The sequence below is a fragment of the Aulonocara sp. 'chitande type north' Nkhata Bay genome, linkage group LG13 (assembly GCF_057382095.1).
Source record: "Aulonocara sp. 'chitande type north' Nkhata Bay isolate Kocher_YH1m ecotype deep benthic linkage group LG13, A_spYH_male_GT1.1, whole genome shotgun sequence".
Taxonomy (NCBI): Eukaryota; Metazoa; Chordata; class Actinopteri; order Cichliformes; family Cichlidae; genus Aulonocara; species Aulonocara sp. 'chitande type north' Nkhata Bay.
Window position 1 is genome coordinate 20,214,131 of NC_141356.1, and position 15,832 is coordinate 20,229,962.

Sequence of the window (15,832 nt, forward strand, 5' to 3'; positions counted from 1 at the left end):
ATTCAGAGGTCATTTTTAAAGCATTTACTATATAACACAGTTCATTTGTATTAATACATGACATCAATCAGGAAATATACAACTTCTCTCTCTCATCTGATCATCTTCTCTGTTACTGTCGAGTTAAACAATTAAAAAGTAAGTTTCTGATGTGCCAGTTTCATTCTACTAACATGTGACCTACAAACAAGTGGAACCTCACATCAGTTCATGTATAATACAGCGTTAAATGATTTTAAAAGCACGATCTGTATCCCAGAAGCCCAGAAGAGCTGCATGTGGCCGGAGGACTAACACAGAGACACTCGAATAAACAGACAAAGGTGTTTGTTCCACAGTGTGAAACAGTCATCTGTTTGAGTAAACGCTGTCATTTCACCACTAACATTTTACAGAAATCCTGACACGTATTAAACACCCGACAACAGAGAATGCATGTTTGTTTATTTCACCATTATGTCCAAGGACAATATCTGCAGCTTTGTAAAAAAACAAAATTTGTGATTTAGTCAAATTATGTTCTTGACTTATTTGTTCATATGCGCGTGTGGAAAAGAAAGAGGCACGAGACACTCACATTTCTCTGGTGGGGTGATTGTGATGGTCTGAGCTGTGAACTCCTCATCAAAGTATCTGGTGTCTGTCTCCGACGTCACCTGAGGCTTGAACGGAGGAACGAGCTGGGACAGAGATGCGAAGAGATCACATCAGATTGTAAATAACAGCAGTGGGCGTTGTTGTTGTTCCAGACTGACAGACATAAAAATTCCTGTAACTAAAAGTCAGGAAAAAAAGGCCAGGAAGAAGAAGAAATAAATCCACCAAAATCCTCCTTTCACCACAGTTATTATTCATAGTTAACATCCGAGCCTCAGATCCAGAGTGTCTTGTCTTTACATCATTACCATAAAACCCTATAAATAGTAGTTAAACCAACTGAATAATTTCAAGGAGGTCTTTTATGCTTTTGAATCACTGGACTCTACTAAACTCTGCAACAGAACAAAACAACTTTTTAAAAAAAAGTCAAATGAGGAGGCTTGACACCTGTTTAGCTGCTTAAGTGATGCCACCTGACTCTCACTTGATGGTGTTATATGAGAAACACATGCACAGGATACAAAGTCACACATCTCTGTAACACTGTGCTCTTTACAGCTGCCTGTCTTAATAAGTTGAATACATTATTTTCTACAGTCCTATTATGTTTAATTAGACATGCAAACTATACCTTTTTATCGTAGACATCCTGCCAGTCAATACCAGAGAAAAAACTGTGTCTCATTATTTCTTTAGCATCATCTGGCCCTCCTCCGAGCCTAGGGCAGAGGACAGGTGAAGACAGGATTGTTAGAAGCAGAAGTGACAAACGCAGTAAGAAATGAACAGCACAGCGTGAACAGAATGTAAGAAAGATTTCTACAATTTTCTATATGGCGTGTCTTACTGCTGCTATATCGACAAATGGTGGCTAATCAGTGATCTACAGAATGAAAGGCTTTGCCCATTAAAACAGCAGTAAGAATCAGCACATCTCTATATTTGTATGATTAGTGGCTGTACACTAAAAGTAGTGGGTGTTTTTTGTTTATATAGCAAAATAACTAAAGTTAGTCTCCTCTGTGTGTCTGAAGGTAGTAACTGAAAAATAACTTTACACAAAGGGCACAAATATGAATCATCTTCCCAACTTTTCCCACTTTTGCCGGTGGTTGTCAATTCACCAGATCTGTTAATATCTTGTATTAAGTCAGTACCGGGCCATATTGGCGATACAAAGTAAAAATTTAAATTTCGCTGACATGGTGATACGAATAAAGAGATTTATTTGACATCAAAATAGTATTTCTAATAGAGGTCCTGCTTCACATTACTGAATAAATTTGATTTCATGTGAAAGTAAAAAAAAAAAAAAAAAAGCTTCGACACACACCGTTTGTTCGGATCTTTGAAGAGCAGGCCAGACAGCAGGGACTTTGCGTCAGCTGACAGAGTGCGGGGGAACTTGATGTCCTCCATGAGGATGAGCTCAAACAGCTTCTCGTGGTCTTGGTTGTAGAAAGGCAGGCGACCGCACATCATCTCGTACGTCACAACACCCAGACCCCACCAGTCCACCGCTCGACCGTAGTCATTGTCCTCCAGGACCTGAGGAGCAAACACAAAGATACGAAATTTCTGTCTTTTAAAATGGGACCATTAGTTTTATTGGGCATCTGCTTTTTCTAGTGAACGTCTGCATTTATTTTATTGGACAATATTGACTGCTTAAGGTATCCATTGAATAAACAGATGAGCGAGGAACGGCACCAAAGGACAGTCAATATGCCATTAGGCTCCAGGGATGAATAAAACCAAAAAGTTGTCTGAGATGAACAGAAGTTGCTGCACAGTTATCAAGGACTAAGGTGTAGACGACAGCCCCCACCTCTCTCAATACACAGCCACGTACAGAGGCAAATATTATGGGATGGCAGGTCTTCAGAGGCTCCTGTTACAGTAGGAAAGTCAGCGTGTTGGCGTGGCCTACCAGATGCCCCCCCTGGTTGCTGCCAGCTCTCCCTGGCACACTAAGCTCTCCTGGCAGTGACAGACAAGAATGTCCCTGGATGGAAAAGGCAGGAACAGCCTCCAGTCCAAGTCAGGGCCACACCAACCTCCAAGCTGGGTGGCACAAGTACTGCATGGTAAACTGCTGTGTTTCATGTCTATTTGTGTGTGTTTTAAGGAAAATTGTACTGTTTAGTAAGTCACTTTTATATCTAAATCTCGCGTTTGGGCCGCCTTCCTACTCTTCATCCCTTCCTGCCTTCCTTGCACTATCCTCTCCATCCTGTCTTATCCTGCCTTCTCCATCCTCTAATCATGCCTTCCCTCACTCGCTTTCCTCTCTTTCATCCCCTCATGTTCCGCTCTGCAAACCTCTGGAAGGGAGAAGGAGAAGAGAAGGAGGCAGAAACAAGAAGAGAGGTATTTCAGGTGCTGTTGAGGCCCTCATTAACATAATAAGCTTATTAACATGATGAGCACAAGTGTGTGCATGTGTTGCACGTGTGTGTGTGTGTATGTGCGTGTGACTGACAAACAGACAGGGCTGGAGAGCAGCCAGAACAGCATATGTTGTACATCTCGCCAATAATAACAACATCTCACTCACTGTTAATAATGGACCAGTCAGGGTGGACATGAGCACACGCTAACAGAGACTAAAACGTTCACAAAAGGCCTGTTTGTACTGCCACTATTTAAAATGACATGAAACAATTACACAGTGAATTTAATAATATCATAATATTTAAAAACATATACTCCACTCTGAACTAACACCAGACATTGTGTGGCAGATGCTGGGAGGACAGGTGTCATAAATACATAACTGGCTCATATTAAACAGAAAACAGGGTCACATATCAAAACTTTTAATAAACTTTAAAAAACAACAACAAAAAAACGTTGATGCATACTAATTGCAAATTGTGCTTTGATGTTCACATAGGCCTTATTAGCAGTGTCAAAAGGTGAAAACAGTGTCTAAAATCAAACCATACCACTCTAAATGTATCAGTTCAATGTTACGGATGTGATATAATCAACTGTATGAGGAAACTCGAGGAAGCAAAATCTAGTTTTATTTAGCATATTTCTGCATTTTAAATCCTAAACAGAGTTGCTGTCATTTAAAGTAACCACAGCCTAAAATGCCGTGAAGGCAGGCAGAAAATATGCAATATGCTTATTTTGAATACATTTTTACTTGGCAGTTTCTTTCCAGCTCTACAATTAGATAAGACGGCTGAATTCAAATGTCACAGTGCACCACGCAGGGAAGAAAAAAAAAAAAGGAAGAATACGAAGAACACACCAAACAGCTGCCTGTGAGTTTCTACAGCAGTTCAATACCACGGAAAGCTGGTCATTAACTGACTGAGCTCATGCACTTGACACTAAACTGCTAATGATGCAGGCGGACTGCTTCAATGTGTGCAAGTCAACATGTACAGTACGTGGAAGTGAATAAGAGACTTATGAGTGCTATTTTATGTGTGAATGTGTGTTTGGGTGAGAATTAAGCTGGTCACCCAGTTGGCAGCTGCAGAGAAGAGCTGGGGGAATGAAACACACCGCCAGCTCCAGATATATTACTGACTGGTACGGCTGGAGGGATAACACTGGCTTAGACTGCTGGGAGACTGCAAGACACACACACGCACAGCAGATGGAATATTTATCCATCCTCATCAAATTCATAAAGTTTTGAGTGTGAGATGTTTGGTGTTGTTTCAGTTCCTGCAGCTCGAGGACACACACACACACACACACACACACACACACACACACACACACACACACACACACACACACACAAAAGGTACAGAAATGCAAACTAATCAGCGTGTCCAGTTAGGCATGTATACGTATGTGGTTGTCAGTGTCTGTAACAGTGTGTGTAATGGTGTGTCCGTGTGTCCTGGGACTAAAGAAAGTGGTGGCAGCTCGGTTGCAGGCAGGGAGCAGATTAATCCACACAGAGCCAGAATGATGCCCCACAGCCCGAGGCATGGAGGCACTGGAGTGTGTATGCGTGTGTGTGTGTGTGTGTTTATGGCATGTGTGGTTATGTGTATAATTTAAAAAGAGGCAGGGCAAATAAATAGGACAAGACAGGAAGAAACAAATGGGACAAATCGAGAGGAGAGGAGAGGAGAGGAAAGAAGAAGGAGAGGAGAGGAGGAAAGAAGGAGGTGAGGAAGAGGAGGAGAGGATGCGAAGAAGAGAAGGAGGAGAGGAGAGTGATTTAAAGCAGCAGTGATGGAGAAGGTCCTGTCCTGTCCTGGTCCCTATAGTGGCAGCCATGTGGCAGCTAGCTGCCGATCGCAGGATGAGGGCTTTGGCAGCCTGGACAGGGCTAGATGGGACGGGATGGGCACACACAGCCTGAGGCTGTACCAGCCCAGATACCCAGCAGGAAACACAAACACACATCCACATACACAGTTCATATACTGTGAACATACTATCCCATATTGTGGGTATCAGACAGAGGCCTTCCATCTCCAAAGTGTCATCACTTGAAAATGAATTTGTGCTGTCACTGTGCTAACATTTTGAAATACGCTGACTGTGCCGCTATGTTTGTGAAACATTTACAATAGAAAAGGAGTCGCAATAATACCCAACATATACAACATACAAACAAAATAAAAACAAACACATAAAAATAAATGGAAAAGGCCCAAATCCATTCCCTTTAACACTTTCAAATTTGCCACAAAGAAATGTGTCAAACGCACAAAAAAGAAAAGGAAAAAAAACACTCTCCATGTGTTTTCTCTGATCCCGTTCCATCCCTTTGCGAGGATCTTACACTGCTTATTCTTTATTAATCTTACATTAATCTTTTTTATAATTGTTGACTTCCCTTGAAACAAATGATAACACTTCAATCTAATTCTTTACGAGTTTGGATGAAGAATTATTCAGCGTTGCGTTGCTGCAGTATCTGTTTGTGTGTTCTTCAGGCACGCAGCAGACAGAAACCCTCTTTATTCACTTCTCATCTGCCCTTTTCACTGACGGCAAACACAGGAACTGTCTGAATTTCACTCCTGTAACCCTGAAATATTTTCTCTCCCTTCTCATCTTCCTCTGTCTTCAACCCCCATCCCCCCTTTTTCTTTTTTATCCCGGCTACTTTGCATCTCTGTAACTTGGCTCCGAGCAAACTGTGTTATTTTTACACGCGGGCGGGCGAGCAGAGCTTGCGGGCGGGCGAGTGGCGGCGGCGGTGGTGTAGATTTCCAGGTTTTTTCCGAGCACCTTCCTCCAACCTCGCCCATCTGCCGCCATCTGCCTCGCTTTAGCCTGCACTTTCTACTGCAATCACACACACACACACACACACAGCGCACACGCGCGCACACACACATATAAATACACACAGACGCACATCCTGTGAAAAATAACCAACAGCCTCCAATCAGCTTTTGGCACGCAAAGGAAGGGACTAAAAAAAAAAAAAAAAGCACAAAATGCTGCGCCAAATTGTCCTCCATACTTTTTTGAGTGGGATATATACTATGCCTCTCCCCTCCTGCCTTCATCTCCACATCACCATCGCTCTGCTTCCACCACCCACAGTCGTGCAACACTCTCTGCAGTTGATCTGCTGGCCTTCGAGTGAGGCAGAGCTGATGACTGGACAGCGGATGGTTGAAAAAAATGATTACAAGATCGTAGCGCTGTGTGTTTGTGTGTGTTTTTGTGTGTGTGTGTGAGAGGAACCGTGCTTTGCCCTTTTCCAATTCAACCAACACCCTGCTTCGCACGCAAAAACTGCATATTTACTGTTCACCCTGATATTATGGAAATTGTTTGCCTGTGAAATTTGCAAATTAAACTGTACATACATAAATTCCACTATAAGAAGACTCCTAACACCCTCATGAGTGTTATGGGTAACGGGTCGGGAGAGAGTCTCTGGATCATCACTTTGTGATTCAAGTGTACTGAGCGCATTAGCTCCGCCTCAACCAGACACATAAATGAAACAATAAGATAATTCATGATAACGAAACACAGAATGACCTCTCTTTCAGTGTGTTTCAATACTTAGAAATACATTTTGCTATTAACAATGGATTTTTGTAATGCAGTAAAGGATACTGTATGTGTGGCTCCTACAGGTTCTTCATGAACCTACCCTGCAGGCACCCATTTATCAAAGCTCAGTAATAATTCCGGTAGTTAAATTAATCAGCCAGGGCTGTTGTTAGATAAACAGAAACTGTGCAGTGGGCAACATGAGTCTCACAGTTCACAGGGGCCTTCCTGGTGGAACCCTGAGCACTGCAGAAAAGCTGCCTAATGGATAGGCCGCCTGTGGATGCCACAGATGCTTTTATGTACTACGAGGCCTAAGTCAATCTGCTCAGTTTACGGAACATAACATACAGTCACTGAGATTTCTCTTGTTGATCAATTATATAAATCAGTTTAAAAAGTGGACGCTCCTTCGTGGATCTGGTGGTTTGAATCCTTTGCTTTTTGGCCTTTGAACACCTAACATGTTCATGACTGAATCAATGTCGCATGTGGAAACAGGCTGAGCTCTATATCCTGCACCTCTAAAAATATCTTACACGTACATTGTCCTGACAGTGTATGGTTTTTACATGGTGCCCAGAACTACTATACAGTACAACTCTCAGGAATGTGCCCTGTGACATATTAGCAATTTCTTTAACTGTTTCTCATCTCTTCTTCTTCTTATCTATAAATAAAAACAGAATTTTAATGAAAACGTTAAGCAACAAATGCATCAAATTCTCTGACACCACACATCATGTTACACTTCAAATTTCACACGTGGGGTACACACGTGAGTGATCAATTAGTGAAGATCAAAGAAAAAAAGCTTCTCCTTTCCTGTACAAGATTACAGATGTGCATACATCCAGGTGAAAATACCAAGGATGTGTGCTTATTTACCGCATTGCAGTGCAGTGCAGGCACCTCACATTCACCCTCTGATGACAAAAACATAAATGTATATACACACATTTTAAAAAAAAAAACATTACCTCAGGTGCAAGGTACTCTGGTGTACCACAGAAGGTCTTCATGGTAGCAGCATCAGTGATGCCCTCCTTGCAGAGCCCAAAATCTGTGATTTTGATATGGCCATCTTTATCCAGCATTAAGTTTTCCAACTGGAAGGAAATCAAAATCTCTTTGTCATTATGTGACACTTTATTAACTGGCTGAACACTTTTTGTGCACTGTGGAGTCAAACTTGTTATCACTTTGAAGAGGAAAGCAGTGAGGGACGAGTAAGCTGTATTGTATTACTCCACAGTGTGGCAGTACACACACTCAGACACACAAACACCAAGTTGAAAAGGGAAATAAACTTCAGGCATGTAGTGGAGCCACTCAACCTTTTAATTTTAATGGCTGAAGTGTTTTTCTCACTCTCTGTCTGCTTTTTCTCCTTTCTGTTTTCTTGGCTGCTGCGAGTGGGGCTGGGGCCAAGGCTGCCAGGCAGGCACTCAGACGGAGCCATCTACCTCTCTACCTCTGTGTCATCAGCACCTCTCTCCTTCCCTCTCTCCCTGCCTCCTGCAATTCTTTGCTGCTTTATGTCTGTGTGAGTTTGTCCCTGTCCGTCTCTTTAATTACTACACATCCTGAGCCACTTGTCTTCTCCTGGACGGGGAGGGACACCGAAACACAAGAGGTGGGAGGGGGGCAAAAACAAAAGAAGTTTTCCCTAAAATATCTGATCACTCTCTTCCATGCCCCCAGCCTGCTTTTCCTCCCTGTTTCTGTTTACCTTGAGGTCCCGGTACACAATCTTGGCTGAATGCAGGTAGTCGAGAGCCGAAACAATCTCTGCGCCGTAGAAGCGCGTGCGCTCCTCTGAGAACACCCGTTCTCTGGACAAATGGAAAAACAGCTGCGGGAAAAGGAGGAAGGACGAGAAGGGAAGAGCGGGTGAGAGGGAGAGAACAGAGAGAGGGCGGGGGAGAGAGAAGGGGGAGAGACAGCAGGGACGGCACAGCAATAATTACTGATTTATTGGAGGAAATTAGCACAACACAAACTGGCTGCCCGCACCATATTGAGATGATAGATAGCGGAGGGGAGGGTGAGTGGGGTGTGTGTGCGCGTGTGTGTGTGTGAGGGGTGCATGTGTGTGGGGGGGGTCTCAGAGGACGGCGGGTGGAGGCGCTCGGCAGCTGGCGCCTCATCTAGTGGCCCCCCCCACACCCCCTTCTCACTACACATACACAGACACGCATACCTCTTCCACGTTACCCTCTGGGCTAGGTTGGCACGGTGCTGGCGTGGAGTTCGGCGATGGGGGCCAAATCAAGGGTTTAATCAATACACCAGTCTAGTTAAAGACAGGCCGACTGCCGCTGTCGCCAACAGCCCCCCGACTGCCTACGGTGCAGTACTCATTAGTGGCCTAACTGGCCTTGCCCCCTGAGCCTCCGTCTTCATTTGCTCCATTCTCATATCCACCGTTCTCTGTTTTTGGCACAAGGCTTATTTTCATACTTTAAAGAGTACAACCCCTCCTGTGGTTTGACCTCTTCCGTCTTCCTTTTAAATGGCTCACCTCACATTCCCTTCCTCACTTACTTTCTCCTTCGCTGTCAGTTGTCAAGTTCTCACTGTCACACAGCTACACATGTGGCACCAAACTGACATCAGCCTGCTGTGCCGCAACAGTCGAGTCGTACAAATTACCCATGAGGCCAAAGGGCAGATATCTCCCCATTAATTGTTCAGGGAGGTTTGCATAATGGCCACTGGAGTGATCCTCACAGACCACCTTGCTCAAATGGTGTCTGTTTGTGTGCAAGTGTGTGCATGTGTGTGTGTATGTGTTGAAGCTGTGGTGAGAGGGGGTAACACGACAGGTGGGCCTTCATCAGTGTACTGGCAGCTGTGACTGTGGCAGGTTTGTAATGGGTTCGGTGTGTGTGTGTGGTGTGTGTGTGAGGCATGTGTGGTCACAATTTGTCCGTTGAGGTAAAAATTTGCTGCGTGTGTTTGTCTAAGTATGTGTGCCTTTTGTGTGTGTGTCTGTGCTTGTGTTCTCAGGGTAAGTGTGTGTGTGTTTGTGTGTGTGTGAGTTCTGCTCAGGCCTGGTGCTGGCTGAACTGCTTAACTAGCTGGGAGGGGAGCAGGTGACAGTTACACTAAGGGAATGAACCAAGATTGCAAAAACGGCCCGATTAAAAATCTGAGAAATGGAAAAGTGGGGGAATCCAAACTCATTTCATCTCAGACTGTCATTCTGGCTGTGTCCTCCCCATAGGTGTGTTCATAAATAGACACACGCAGGAGAAGGAGAGTACAGAAAAGAGAGGCGAGAAGGCAAGTGAGAGGCCAGTTGGTTGGAAAATTAACCGTGTTAGAAAGCAATCCAAAAGCGAAACTTTAGCCACTTCTTCAGTGTTTGCACGTTCAACCGATCATTCCCGGCACTGCTGCTGCAGCTTTGCACATACAATTACAACATATTCTGTATTCATCTGTGAGACATTTATGAACCCAAAAAACTGTTTAGGAAATTGTCTTTGAAATAATAATAATCACAAAAACAACTAATTTACAATTTAAATCCAGTCTCTTTTAGTTTGGCTGAACACTGGCATCTGGAGAGTGATTAAATATGATTTAAAACACTTGTAACAACCCTGATATATAAAAACTGAAATGAAAATTAAGATAACAGATCCAGGAATGTATCTGTTTACATACCATAAGACAGTTACTGTGAGAAAGTAACTCGCCGACAGTTATTGTGGTGGAAATGTGGTTTAACCGGCTCTTTAAAGTAGTAACACAAAGATGAGAAACCACACACAGCACATCCATCACAAATGTGTGTGTCTCTTACCTCTCCTCCATTCACATACTCCATGACGAAACAGAGGCGGTCTTTAGTCTGGAATGAGTATTTTAGAGACTGAAACAAAAACCACACACACAAACAATTTATATAAAAGAAATCATTCACCGAGGCACTGAAAGCATCAGCCTTGCATTAATTAAAATAAAATAATCTCAGGATATATATGTAATATAACATTTCAGGCCTAACTGGTTGTACAGGAGAGGTAATATGGAATGCTCCTTCTTCATTTGGCTTAAAAAACACAAACAATCTGCCTGTTTTCGTATGCACTCCCTGTACAGTGAACAGTGAAGTGGGTGAGTGAACGATTTCATACACAGCAGGAAGTCTTGCCGTTCTAGCTAGAACAGCAGGAGGAGCACAACGTGATCGGCCTAAGCTTTAAACTGTTTATGCCTCTATTTGTTTATTCAAAGCAAGTAGGTGTCTGTGTGTCTGTGTGTTCACTTTCTCTTTTGAGGGAGAAATCTGCTAAACAAAAGAACAGTTGGTTGAAGTCTCTTTGTGGCTGCAGGTGTGACGGGGCTAAACTCAGATGTGAAGTGTAATTGCTCTTTCGATAGTGTGTGTGTGTGTGTGTGTGTGTGTCTGTGTGTGAACATGCATATATGTGTGCAGCAGCTAATGTGTGAATGTGTACATCAAAGCTAACAGATGCAGCTGTTAAAGTACAACAATGTGGCTTCTAAATCATAACTGGCCTCAGAAGACTCAGGTATGTGGAGGATCAATAAGCTGTGTGTGTACAGATGTCAGGACACGGTCCATATGTAAAGATCTATAAATTTAAACCAGTTGTGTTTAGTGTGTACGAGGTACTTACAGTTAGAAAGGGGTGCCTGGTGTTTTTTAGTACTCTGCTCTCTGTGAGTGTGTGAGCCACTTCATCCTGTTCAGACAACATGCAATGAAAACCATTATCAGTCCACTTAAACCACTAAGAAAGAGGACAGCTGAACAGTGCTGCAGCAGTACAATAAAAACAACCAATACTGACATCTGACATTACCCAGAATCAAAAGTACAGTAAAAGATAAAATATTCAAATTAATGGACACAACTGAAAATACATACTTGATGTATTTTCCAGACTCACCTTGGCTATAATGACTTCTTTTTTAAGGATTTTCATGGCGTAGTATTTCCCGCTGGCCTTTTCCCGGACAAGAATCACTTTACCAAAGGTTCCCTTTCCCAGCAGCTTCAGGTAGTCGAAGTCGCTCATTGTCTATTAGAGGGAAAAAAGAGAAGGCCAATATCATGAGTTCCTCAGTTGAATAATTGATGCAGTATCTACTGGCATTTAGAAACATTAAAATCCCATTGGAAGTGTAGGGCTGTGAATATTTTGAAATAAGTATATTTTTCTCCTTTAAGCAATACAATGAGGATTCTCTGTGAAGCCGTTTTTCATGTAACAGAAAAGTGGCAATCTTCCTCAATGTAAATGATATCTAAATTCAAGCAGCCAAAAACAACATTTATTGACTGCTACTGGGCTAAATGCCATGAAATTCATGAGTGATGTTAATGGCACCCGTGAGATGACTCCCAGTCATCTTCATGACCATGCCGAGTGCGACTGTCAGGTCAAAACAAGCCCTTTAGTCTACGATAGACACTGAAAACAGATTTTTATTGAACCATAACATTATTACATAAAACCTTTACAGAGTGGGGTGTAATAAACAGCAGAGCCAGAGGAGGCAGCTAGTGGTAGATTGTTAAATTTATTTTTTTTATGTATGTAGTAGGAAATGTGCCCAAGTATCACCTGTGCCTTCACAGAAGATATTTAGCAGGACTGATTTTACTCGCTGGAGTATTATAACATGAAAAAAATTATGAGCTGACATAAAACAGCATAACGGCTGGAATATTTTTTGTACCTTGGGTATAAAATACATGCACGTGCAAGTGTAGTTTTTACCTTTCTTTTGTGGTGTGTAGTGGAGATGTCCATCTCCTCCTCCACCATGTTGTCGATGTTGGAGGTGGGGCTGCACTGGATCCTTTCCTCCTCTTGTCTCTGCAGCTTGTCAGCCACCATCTGAATTGCCTCTGTCCACTCATCTCTGGAGTCAAAGCATGTAAAAAGGTAAAGTTAGCATTTGCAGCCTTACTAAGACCTTTCTTAATATACTGACTGTCCAAAAAGGTCCAGTTTACTATGCTTAAGCACACACCTGTAACTAGCACATGTATAAAAACATTAAATTGGTGTAATGCATTATACTGGTCCTAATATTAAAAAGAAATTTGAGTGCACTTATTTAACCAGGTTTTTAAAGGCATCAAAGTGTTTTCAATTAACATAAACACCTATTTGTTCAACAGAGTGGAAACACGGTCAACTAGAGAATCAACCAAATGAGCAATGATCATAGAGCAGAACTAATGCCTACCAGTCTCTGTGTGTGCATGTGCGAGAGGCGAGGGGGTGAATGAGTGTGTGCAAATACACACCAGTGCATTAGAGGGAACAATGCTTTGTTTTTTGCTAACATTGTTCCTCCCCATTGACTTTCCATTAGCAGTGATGTTCAACATCTGTTCAGAGAAGGTGTGTGTGTGTGTGCGTGTGTGTGTGTGTGTGATTATAATCTGTAGCAGCATGGATGGCCATGCATCAAGATGTTAAGGTGCATTAACTGTATTTAACAATGATGAATATAATGGTTAGGACAGAGGGTCTAGCTTCCCTCTGCCCTGAGAAGAGAAGAGAAGAGAAGAGAAGAGAAGAGAAGAGAAGAGAAGAGAAGAGAAGAGAAGAGAAGATTCTGTGATTTTAGCAGTATCCAAAAAATTGTAAATTAGTTTAAGTTCACACAACTTGAAAGTTTTCCTCAAGAATGAAATGGTTCAAAATGACTTGTACTTTGAAGTTTTTTTTATGCCACTGATCTTCACTCAAACAGTGTTAATCCTGTGCCACATGCAGGGGTTACATGTTAGCAGAAAACACCAGAGAGCTTGAACTGAGGTGAAGTAAAAATGATACTCAAATATTCTGAAATCCCCTGGACTCGGGAGAAGCAAATCTGGATTTACGAGAATGCACTTTGAAAACACACTTACCCAGAGTAAGCTGTGAGGAGATCATAATAATGAAACCTGCTTGACTCATAAACATTCACCTCTGTCTGCTTTGTTTTGTTTTGAGTTAGACGCCCATATGTTTCCTTGAGGGATCTGGAGGAATATTCATCTGAACCTAAACAGAGCAGTGTGTTTTTAAGATCTGAATCTCTTTCTTCTGCAAAGACTTCTTAGCATACCCTACACACTCCAAAACAAGGGCAAACTCAAGTTACACTCTATCAACAACAGTGGAGCACTCAATTTGTGGCATCCATATTGTGCGAATGTGTGTGTGCTACGTGAAAAGCAACGGGAACTCTCTCAAGGTCAGACAGCAGATAAATGCTCTCTCATTTTGAGTATTTTTTTTTGTGTAATGAGGGTTTTTTTTTTGCTAATGAGAGATAATGGGCCTGCCTACAGTCGGGCACCACGCCAACACGTGCCACCCTCACTGGGTTGGTGCTGTGGTAGCTGGAGCTCTGCCAGCACGGGTACAGTACAACAGATACAGTAACACACAACAGCACAGACTCCCACACGCAGACTTTTTTCCAACCCACTTCAATAACGCAAAAAATCTTGCGCACACTTCTACAACAAAGCACAGGCACATCTGGAGCTCACAGTCATCTACTTCCTCTTCCTCCATCAATATAAAGTTATTAGTTTAATGTTATCTCTCAAATGCTTATTTGATTATCTAGAGACTAAACTACTATAAAAGCAACATATAACACCAAGTTAGACAGACAGCTGCAGCCCACACACATAGACCCCCCAAAAAATGAATAAATAAAAAGAACACACACACACACACACACACACACACACACACACACACACACACACACACACACACACACACACACACACACACAAACTCAAAGGATGCACAGAAGCATCTGTGGTCTTCTGGGCAAAGCTGTTCATTTTCTGGAGATAAACACCTCAGCTCCTCAGAAAGGAACTGAGCAGCTGGAGAATTTATGCCAACGCAACTTGAAAGGTCTCCTTTCCACTCTGTCTCTCTCACCCTCTCCTTTCTCTCTCACACCACCAAAAGCAATACAGTACAGACCTCTTCATACATCCTGTATCCCTGCCATTGATAATTCGTTTACCCATGTACTTTCCATTTATTTTACTTCAACATGATTTGTACTCATTTGGCTATTTTTGCTTCCCTTAATGGAAAAAAAAATGCTTCGTCAAGCAGTCGTGGATGTCAATTTGACTGGTGGTAGCCACAGGTTATTGAGAAAGAGGCACGATACTCAAGAAAAATTCAAGCACCGACTTGTGGCATGAAAAACACCGCAACAACAGCTGACCCTGAAAGCAACAAACTGTCTCTTCTGGGAAGAGAGTGTAAATCAATTCCAAATGGAATGTAATACAAAGAATACATTACTGTGCAAAAATCAGCCTGTCATTTCTTTATATTTTGCATGCAATGATCCAAACTCTCTTGCAATTTTAAATTTCTTTTTAAGTGCTCTTGAGCAATAGTTCTCTGGGTTTCTGAAGGGCTTTCAAAGTGGTTTTTTGGCTGGTTTTCATTCATTTTTAGTCCAGTATCTCCACCTGATCATTTTCAGTTTAATGTTTTTTGTTTGTTGAAACACTAACCTATGCATCCTACAAGGATAAAAAGGCAACTAACTCAAGAGATGAACCACTGTCGTGTCTACATATAACAGTCAGCTTATCAAGGAAGCAATTTTAAATAACTTTTTTTACAAGTGTATAATTTATTCTCATTTCTTTAGTTGAATCTAAGGAAAAGACAAACATAACACAGTTTGGTAAGCAAAAAATAATATTTTTGCACTAATGAGGTGATTGAAGAAGCTATTAGCCAAAAACTTGGAATATCTCAGCATGGTGCGCAGTATCATTAAAAATATAAGGAAACTGGAGGAGTGGAGAACACAAGTGGCAGTAGCATGCCCAAAAACATATCTATAGTGGATGAACAGGGTCTTAAAGTCATGCGTTCCAGCAAAGACCTGACACAGAACCTGAGCGATGCACCAGGACATTCATGATATGTGATCCATCTACTGTTAACTGAAGTGTCATCAAAAATGGTCTCAGTGCAAGCGTAGCTATCAAGAAGAAATTCTTAGGAAGGGAAATGAACTGGATTGAAAATCTGTGGCATTCACATTTTTGATTCAAGTTGTTGTCAATATGTACAGAAGACAGATGTACAACAGTGAGAGTCATCAATAAAACATGGTGGAGGCTCTGTCATGGTTTGGGGTTTTCAGCCAGTGCTGGAGATTTTCTCAAAACTGGTGGAATTAACAGAGA

General features: G+C 42.1%; 1 protein-coding gene across 8 annotated transcripts in view; it reads right to left on the minus strand.

Annotated features, from left to right (window-relative positions):
• Positions 1 to 15,832, minus strand: part of akt3a (AKT serine/threonine kinase 3a) — a 61,395-nt gene that overhangs the window by 10,861 nt on the left and 34,702 nt on the right. For all 8 annotated transcript variants that reach the window (XR_015124426.1, XR_015124428.1, XR_015124427.1 and 5 more), the window contains 9 exons: positions 12,363 to 12,507; positions 11,529 to 11,660; positions 11,256 to 11,321; positions 10,415 to 10,483; positions 8,333 to 8,455; positions 7,581 to 7,709; positions 1,934 to 2,148; positions 1,232 to 1,319; positions 578 to 680 (listed from right to left, as the gene is read on the minus strand). Coding sequence is in view for 3 of the 8 variants with exons in the window: in XM_086259091.1 (XP_086115217.1) it covers positions 578 to 680; positions 1,232 to 1,319; positions 1,934 to 2,148; positions 7,581 to 7,709; positions 8,333 to 8,455; positions 10,415 to 10,483; positions 11,256 to 11,321; positions 11,529 to 11,660; positions 12,363 to 12,507 (1,070 nt within the window). In the remaining 5 variants the exon portion in view is untranslated. The remainder of the gene's footprint in view (positions 1 to 577; positions 681 to 1,231; positions 1,320 to 1,933; positions 2,149 to 7,580; positions 7,710 to 8,332; positions 8,456 to 10,414; positions 10,484 to 11,255; positions 11,322 to 11,528; positions 11,661 to 12,362; positions 12,508 to 15,832) is intronic.